This window comes from Cryptomeria japonica, chromosome 2 (genome assembly GCF_030272615.1).
Source record: "Cryptomeria japonica chromosome 2, Sugi_1.0, whole genome shotgun sequence".
NCBI lineage: Eukaryota > Viridiplantae > Streptophyta > Pinopsida > Cupressales > Cupressaceae > Cryptomeria > Cryptomeria japonica.
This window is the reverse complement of record NC_081406.1, coordinates 350492378-350502024: the sequence shown is the minus strand read 5'-3', so window position 1 is coordinate 350502024 and position 9647 is coordinate 350492378. Positions and strand designations below refer to the sequence as shown.

Genomic DNA, 9647 nt, shown 5'->3' with positions numbered 1-9647 from the left:
TTTTGTATTATTTATCAATCAAAAGTGGAACCTAAACCTAAAATACCAAGGTTCACTAAACCTTTAATAACTTTTTTGTTGTTAGGATTTTAGAAAAATAAATTATATGACATCGATCTACATACAATTCTTTTGAATATTAAAAAAAAATAAATTGAAAAATATAAAATTTTCATCAAATTATGGTGGTCATACACCCGAAGTTTTGAAAATATACTTTATTGTCAGTTAAAAATTAATAAAAAAAATATATTCAATAAAAAAAGTAAGAAAAAATATTCTCATCAATTTTTGGTGTCTTAGGTATCGTTTCCCAAAAGGATTTGCAAAAATTCATTTATTTGCATCAAAAAAAAGTGGTCGTACACATGTGTGGTAGGGTCCTGAAACATGCATTTTGAAAAACTGGTTTTTAAACATGCCTACTAAAAAGTGATTTCTACCATGTGGGTATTAATATAAATTACATATTTGTAAAGAAGACTCCGAGCACTACATTTTCTAATACTGAAATTTTTTAAGATTCAATATCTAAGTGCATCAAATTTTGACATCAATCAACAAAAAAATTGAAAAACAGAGAAAACGCTTCCACTTTTTGCCCAAAAGTGGGACTCAACTTCTTGCAGCTACCCGTATGTTGACCACAATTAGCTAAACCCATCATGATGGGTCAAGATTCTATTATGGAGTAACATGGGGAATCTTTTCTCTTTTTGGTAGGGTGGAAGTCATTATGATGATACTCTCTCTTCTTTGAGTTAGCGACGGAAGACTTTTAGGAATAAGATTCTATATTGTAATGATATTATCATATTGTAACTACATATTATTTATTTGTTGTGAGCTAGAAACTATTGTGATAAAAGGCTAGGTCCTTGTTGAGCTTGATCAATGATTCCATTGGAAATATTGGTTATTATTGAAATGAAAATTGGTAAGGGTTAATTAACTCTTTTGAGATCATGTGAACAATTTACATGAAAGGAATATCTATTATTATTAAATCAATTGCATGAAACATTGTTAATAATCTTGACCTAAAGTTTATATATAGTTTGAAATTATGTTAAAATTTATTTTGTGAATAAAATAGTAGTTTCCTATCTTAACATTGATTCTTTGTTAATATTGGTAATGATGTTTCATTGTATTATTACTTGGTTTATATAGTTGTATTTATGGAGTGTTATTACAATTATTTAGTCTCCTAGAGTTTCCTTGCCAAAGTGGATGGGGGACCTTGCAAATGACCCAAAAATCTATATATGAAAGGGTAAGGCTTGATTTCATGTGGATATGATTTGAGAAGAGGTGACTATGATGTTTGTTAGGTAGGAACATCATGTCAAAATCAAGATTGCTAGGTGGTTGTGAAAGTTGTTATGACAATCATAGAATTGTTGCAAAGGTTTCACAACTTGTGGCTAAAGTAAGTGAAAATTTTGCCATACCTTAATAATTCAAAGCCAAAAAAAGATGGCTTGTAAAACATGAAGCCAAGAGAAGCATAGTGACACAAAGTAACATAGGTCAATAAAAGCGTCTACGGACATGAAAGACAAATGGAAGTGGACATTTAATTTTTTTCTATTATGCAGTAAAATGTACATATATGGTATTACATCATCATGGGACTAAAATGTTGACCCATATAACAACATATAAAAGAGAGTATATACATATTCATATTGATGAAAATAAACTAGAACATCAAATAAAAAATTTAATAATACATAAACATTTATCTAACCTCACACATGACTTCAACAAATTAATTAATTTTTTAACATTTAACACAAGAAAACCTTTTCTAAATTTCAAATACGATTATTTTATTATTTAAATTTAAACATTATAATCACCCATACTTATCATATTGAGTGATTTATTTATGTGAAAAAGTTTCTTTTATTTATGTGAAAAAGTTACGTGTTTTTCATTTCCTTTACAAACTAAGCTATCTTCGACCAAAACTCAGATAACCCTAAAGATTCCATTTCAAATTTACGAGATATCATCTTACAACTTTACCATTATTTTCCTGTTTTGGATGAGTTCAAAGTTTTTTGAGGGAGGCCTTATCTAAAGCTCATTCATGGACATGGTTTGAGGTAGATGTTAATAATGGACATGGTTTGAGGTAGATGTTAATAATAATTATGGACATATGACGAGGCTTCACGGGCTTAAAGCTGATTAGCCTATCAACATAGAATGAAAAGCAGCTATGGGCATGAGTAGGAGTCGTGAAGAAAGTGACGGCTATCCGTTGGCCGCCCACAAGTTTCCCCATGGATCATGACTAATATTGGATCATGACTACACCAATATTATCTAATTGGTGCTAGAGTAGGTGTATTCATCATGTCGGTCGCTTCACTTGCATATGACAAATAAATAAATAAATAAATCCATTCTTTATTGGCTCACTCACTCGTTAGACCAGCCAAGCCTATACCTTTTACAACATATTTGAGTTTCAACAAGCCTTTACAAAACCATTAAATATTTTTTTGGGGGGAACAAGGCAATGGAGTAGATGTTGAAGAAATGAAGTTTATTTATTAATAATAATAATTATGTGGTACTGGAGCCTCCCGTCCAAGAAAGTCGTTTTCCATGGTCATGCTTCTCTCTCTCACACGCCTGGTCTGTCCTCCCTACAGTCCCACAGTCCCCAGTGGCCCCTGCCCCTCTACATCTGCAAATGCTCTTTCCTCATTGGTCATTGGTCGCTTAACGTGAACGTTTACATTTGCTATTGATAGTAGGTGGGAATGAGGGTGAGGCACGCCTATTGTTCGTCTTTTCCCTCGACTTGCCCAAATTTGATGGTTCCAACGGTGCCCCAATCCACCAATGCCTAAGAGTGACCGTTACATCTACCACGTGGACCTCAACGCACCCTCATTCTCATTCCTTCCTTCACTTGTATCATTACGCAAGTCTTCTACCCAAATAATTATGTGGAAGAAATCGCGGGCTACCTAACTGGCGAGAGGGGAAACGGTAGCAGCCCCAGATCCAAACCCTCATGGCTGCCGTATGGATGTGTCTTGTCACCGGACAGATGGATCGGTATCGGTATCTGTTCCGGATTTTCAAATCATCATAAGTATCTGTTTCCCGTGGATTTAACAAGCTGTTCTTCCGTTCCTATCAGTCCTGTCGGATTCACATTACATTCCGGAATATGATTCTTAGCCATGGTCGATTAAATTGATGCAAACGGATGGATGCTCGCTCATCAGCCAGAATTCTGAAATTTGATCACGAATCCTCAATTTTACGAAACATATCAGCCACTGATTTCATATCGAGCTGAAATTTTTAACTTCTAGGGTTGCGAATCTTCCATTATACAAAATGTATCCACTCCTCGTTTCATATCGAGCTGATATCCTTGTTCTTCTAGGGTTGTGAATCCTGATCAACTCCTCGTTTAATATCGAGCTGATATCCTTGATCTTCTAGGGTTTCGAATCCTCCGTAATACAAAATTTAACAACTACTCGTTTCAAATGGAGCTGATATCCTTGATCTTCTAGGTTTGTGAATCAACTCCTCGTTTCATATCGAGCTGATATCCTCGATCTTCTAGGGTTGCGAATCTCCATTATACAAAATTTAACAACTCCTCGTTGCGTATGGAGCTGATATTTTCTAGGGTTGTGAATCCTGATTTATACAAAATTTATCAACTCCTCGCTTCATATGGAGCTGATATTCTTGATCTTCTAGGGTTGGGAATCCTCCGTTATACAAAGTTGGGAATCCTCCGTTATACAAAATTTATCTGCTCAGCTTTTCATATCGAATTGAGATCCTTGATATTTTTTAGGGTTGCGAATCCTCCATTATACAACATTTATCAGCTCGGCTTTTCATATCGAGATGAAGTCTTTAGTCTTGAGCTTCTAGGGTTGCAGGTCATTTATCGAGGCATCTGCTGAACAGATTTTAGAAACATGAAAAAGTTTTCACACAATTTTCAGAAACAACAATAATTTATAAAATTCTAATATCATTAATATGTTTTCAATGTTAAAGACCAGATTTTCGTTCCCCGAAAGTATTAAACGAGCTAGATTTACCACTGCGTACCATCTTTGTACAGATTATAACGGAACTCCAGTAAAATACTCTATTCAAAATGTATCAGCTCAGCGTTTCATATCGCGCTCAAATCTTGAGCTTCTACGGTTCCAGGTCATGCAGCACAGCATCAATTGAATATCTTTTCAATATTAAAGATCAGTTAAAAAAAGTGCACACTATCAAATTTATAAACAGCAACAATTGGAAGTCTAATATCATTAAAGACCAAATTTTTAATGTTAAAGACGAGATTTTACGGTTCCTGAAACTATGAAACGAGCTTCTGGACAGATTTACCACTGCGTACCGTCTTGTATATATTATAACAGAACTCCAGCAAAATACATCTATACTATTTATGAACCACACCAAAAACGAGAAACTATTAACCGTTACACCTGTTTAAAATTAATTTCATACACACACACATCCGTCAAATGACAACCTGTTGTGCGACGAACTGCAACAAACCTAAATTCCAAATACAGTATGACCAAATCGGCTGACACGCGTCTGCGACCTGGAGATTCTACTCTGATATAGTAAACAAATAATAGATTAAGTAATTGTGATTAATGGGCAGAGAGTTGGGGTGTTTACCTGAGATAAAAAAATATTGGTTTCGCTTTAAGCAAATAATGGCGAAGCACGCATTAGCGTAAAGTCGCTTGTACAAAGTACGTTATGTCGCCTGAACAAATCGAGTGTACGATGCGAGCAAATCGCATTCACCTCGGAGTTTAAAAAGGGTTGAATGCGGTCAGCGATGATAAATTTCCGAAAGGTAAGAGCCTAAATAAGCGGGCAATGTAAGGTATAGATTCGTTCCAGAGAGATTGGAATGCATATCCAACGTCCAGTACATCCCTTCTCCGATTTCCGAAGGGACAATGCGGAGGACTGCGAGAAGACATCAAAAGACGGCGACTTTATCGAAACGTGAAAATGGAGTTCCACGGCATTAATGATGACATGGAAAATCGAGACCACAGATGAGTTGTATTAAGTGATGACCCGTTTCTGGGGACGAGAAATGCTCCTTCCATGGACGTCTTCTTCACCGGCGAGGTAAATGGGATGTTTTGGAGTTTAAAAAGCCGCAGTTAATTGGCCCGGTCCGTCCATTTTTAACCCTGTGAGTTAGGAGACAAGTCGCTTTCGGAGCGTAAGGAAGTCTGGTATTTTCTTGGGCTACCTTTCTTTTCCTTTGCTTTTTCATCCTGGGTTTTCGAGCCATATCTTTTAGGTTTCTCCTTCTCTCCTAACGTTCAGGCAGGCGGAGGCGGTGCAAACGTAATAATGTTCAGATCGTCTTGCTAATCGTGCGTGCGCATCTGAGGAGAAGGGCTTTTCGTCACTACAGGAGAATTTAAACGATTGCTGGGAGGAATTTGATGGAGGGGGAGGGGGACGGTGCGGCCATGGCGGCTGAGGGTTTGGGTAATGAATGCCGAGAGAAAACGGGCGGGGGCGTGAGCGGAAACGATCTTTCAAACACTAGCAGTACCATTGATGTATCTGCTTCAATATCCCTTTGCAGGACCTCCGCTGCTTCTTCTCCTGCTACAAAGTCTCATCATGCAGGCCATGCTTCGGAAAAGCCTGTTGTTCTCAAGCGCTTGGTCCCCGAGATGGAAGCAAAATCTTCTTCACCGGTATCCGTAGCTGGCTTTACGGGAAAATTAAAGCTTTTGAATGGTGAAATGGTTGAGGACAAGAAACCGGCAAGTGAATGCAGCATGTGCGGTGATGTCGGATTTGTGCGGGATCTCCTTCTCTGCAAGAGATGCGGCTACCGTTTACAGCACACGTAATGCTCTCGTACCGAAATTTTTCTTTTGGCCGAGGGTTTGAAGGTTCGATTCGGTCTTATTTTGTTCTTTGTTGTGCAGGTATTGTAGTAAGCTTTATCCCGATGTGGACATGGAAAGCTGGGCTTGCGAATGGTGCTTGTTTGAGGAGGAGAGCAACGGAGCGGTCAAAGCCAAGCTGGGAAAGCGGAAGATGGAAAGCAGGAACAAGGCTTTCGAGTTTTTGCTCCAGATTGCGCAGGAATCTCCCAGCAGCAGCAGCAGCAGCGAGAGGCAACGGTACAGGGCTGAAGGTCATGGTATTGCTACTAGAAAGGAAAACGGATTCAAGTGCGGCGCTGTTAAGGTCGGGAAGGCGGAGCCAAGGCTGGTACAGACCCCTCGTTTCATCAAGGAGGAAAATATTTTGAAATTGGGACATTTATACCAAGACTGGAAAGAGGACAGCGCAATGAAAAATGGAGGACAGGTGCCGAAGAAACAACGCTGCAATAATAGCCATCCTCCCAGTGATAAGAACAACAAGGCACTGGATAAGTGGAGGAATCTGGCCAAAAGTAAGCTCCATTGTAGTAATACGTCTAAGGCAATTGTTCGGCGGTACAAGCTGCTCGCAGATGTTCTTTGTTAATTTCATTACAATCCGAATTCAGGTGATCCTGTGAATCAATCGCTAATGACCGTCACTTTTCGTACAATCGAAGCCAAGTTTTGGTGGTGGCCTTGCCTTGCCTTGCCTTGTGAAGAGAAAATGTTGTTGAGCTTCCTTCAACTTTCAATTGTCGTGTGCTTGGCCGAGGCCTGTGGACAATTGGCTGGAAGCTGCGGTTAGTTTAAAGACTGTACAGAATGTCTTTTTTTCTCTTTTTATAAAATATTCTAGCTTCCTAAACTGCGAATCTTAGTGTTTGTGCTTGGACTCGCTCAATTTGCTCCATCAAAATAAATTTTGCTTTTATTTATGTCAGTTACTTTGCAGATTCTGGAACTTCTCCAATCTCATGTAAATAGAAAGACAATAACTGTTGCTCATTTCTCTTCAATTGATATGAACAAAATGATTTGTGATGCTCTTTCTGAATTCGCTTCGTCATGAATTTTAGCAAGTTATATGGCCCTTTCGTAGTTTACAGGTGGTCTGCCTACAAAAGCTTCGCACAAAGACGATGTAGACAATACCTTTGTTGATCTGCGCAATCCACAAAATATCTCCTCCCGATTCTTTATTTTACTTTAATAAACTCCAGAGTAGAGTATTCATAATGGATAAACATGAGCCTAAAGTTCGTTCTCTACTTGCTTGCCCTCGTGGCATAGCCCACTGATTAGCCTCGTTTGATGTCAAGAGTATCTGATTGAAGTTTTCTGAAACATTTTCATCATTCGGTAAGCCTGTGCGCATAACTTTATTCCTTTCCACATCTTTTAGAATATATTCTCACATTCTTCTGCAATACAATAATATCTTCTTTTCGAGATGTTGATGAAACAAATTCCACAGATACAGCAGCGAACAAATTGATTATTGCATACAGGTTCTGGCAATGCACAGTTTCAGCTTTTCATCTTCCTGCCAATTATTGTTTGTTGGATCCCCCCGCTCCTTTCGGACTGTAGAAAACGTCTGGATTTTCGCTTTCTGTTTTCCTCAATATAAATTATGCTAGTTTCAGGAAACGAAATTAGATGGACGCTCCTACATGTATATGGCCCTTTAAGCGCTGCGATTTTTCATTTTGTGTTTTCAGAACTCATAAATTGTGGTAGTTACAGGAGGACAAAGTAGATGCTACTCTCTGTATGCTACCAGAAATGAACGAAGCCTACACTAAATTAGAGCGATTTTGAAGCTATTTTCAAAGCTAGACAGCGAAAGTTTGGAGTCTCAATTATTTGACGGTGAAGATTGTAGTTACTTAATTTCTGTAGCACACCGGATGTGATAAACGACTTTAACACGGACATAGACGAACAGACAGGTGGATTCACAAACGCAACTCAATCAATTAAGTCATGTCTGTTACGATATATCACAAAGTCAATCGCAAATATCAATCACAATTATATGTCGGGTCATTTCTCTTTAAATATCACCTTCCTTCCCCTTCCTTGTAAAGGATAATCTCTGCCAACTTCAATTCGTGAGAGGTGATCGCTTCTACCAGCGCTTGTCTGAGATCCCCAGGTTACCTTCAACCTTGATATTCTGCGATCATCATTCAACACCATTAAATATTTGACTCTAGTGAACCGAACGAAAACGATGAATCTTAGTGTAGGTTTTTTTAGGAGATTCGAACACGGTTACGCTCTACATATAACGCGATAACAAACACAGGCCTTGAATGATTTGTATTTGATTCTTTCCAACGATAGCCCAGAATTATCTCGAATGCGTGAAAAATATTTAGTTTCTTGTGTCACAAGGAAAAGACACGTATCTGTCGTGTTGCATGTAGTGAAAATTCATGATAGCGAACGGATCTTATGGATGACAACAGGAGCGAACGAATTAACACGAGAACCTTGTTATGAAATTAAACCCTAAACGAATTGACGTCGCCTATTCTGACACGCAATATTCTGCTTCGATGAATGGAATAGTTATTTGATACGGCTCTACTGATGGATGAAACATTTGAATTTGCTTGTGTTTGATCTTTCAACCGGCGACCTGCCCTTTTTACTAATTACTTCTTTCACAGTTTACTAATTTATTTTAAAAAACACAATTATTTTGACAATCGAACCGATTTAGCACTATTAAAGTTATTTGAGACAATCAGATTATCGAAACAGAAGATATTCATAACTATTTTGATTAGGAGATGTAAATCTTCCTGGCGTAATTTACAGCAGAAGCGGGAGACATTTACATGAAAGAAAAACTGATCTTATTTAAAATAAAAACCAATTATTTTGACAATTGAACCGATTTAGCACAATAAAAGTTGTTTGAGACAATCAGATTATCGAAACAGAAGAGATTCATAAACTATTTTGATTAGGAGATGTAAATCATCCTGGCGTAATTTACAGCTGAAGCGGGAGACATTTACGGGAAAGAAAAACTGATCTTATTTAGAAACGCAAATCACCGACAGTAGTAAGGATTTATTTATTCTCCATGGAAAAGAAATCTGGTACCGTTACTATTTTGATTAGGAGATGTAAAGTTTTCCAGATGCCGTAATCTACAAGCGAAAGCGGGAGACATTTAAATGAAAGGAAAGCCGCATTAAATGATCTTATTTAGAAACGCAAATCACAAATAGTAGTTTGTAGTAAGGCTTTCCTTTTTCTCCATGAGAAAGAAATCATTAATAGTTTAACTGATTCTCACGGAGTACCTGCCATTATTGAATCTCCTCTCAATTTCAGAAACCTAACGATTTGTAGACGGGGAGATCAGCGCGTACTCGTAGGAGTTCGTTAAATACAGTTAAACGGGAGCAGGAAATCGGCAACTTGTCCAAAAAGCAAATGTTTAAAAGCGTAGGTGGCGAGTAAAGGCTGGCTGGGGACGAACAGCGTGGCTAGTGACAGTGGAGGCGGGGTTAACGGAGGGAGATCCGCATACGCAGTGATGTCTTCATAATAATTTGCATGCACTGCTGCAGAAGAGCGGAGGGCACAGGCTGCACACATTTCCAAAAACTGTATGATTTATTTGTCCACCGCCATGGACGTGCATCATGTTGATGCTCAATAAACAATAATAACAAGAGGGACAGC

General features: G+C 38.1%; 1 protein-coding gene across 1 annotated transcript; it reads left to right on the top strand.

Moving 5' to 3' along the window:
* The first annotated feature begins 5171 nt into the window (after positions 1-5171).
* LOC131065245 (uncharacterized) lies at positions 5172-6955 on the top strand. The gene is made up of 2 exons (XM_057999709.2): positions 5172-5911; positions 5994-6955. Exons 1-2 carry the CDS (start codon positions 5496-5498, stop codon positions 6541-6543), a joined length of 966 nt encoding a protein of 321 aa, XP_057855692.1. The 5' UTR covers positions 5172-5495; the 3' UTR covers positions 6544-6955.
* Positions 6956-9647: the final 2692 nt, after the last annotated feature.

Excerpts from the sequence above, each read along its gene's own strand:
- LOC131065245 (XM_057999709.2), top strand. The coding sequence starts at position 5,496 with ATGGAGGGGGAGGGGGACGGTGCGGCCATGGCGGCTGAGGGTTTGGGT. Across the intron at positions 5,912-5,993 it reads GGCTACCGTTTACAGCACAC|GTATTGTAGTAAGCTTTATC; the intron begins GTAATGCTCTCG and ends TTTGTTGTGCAG.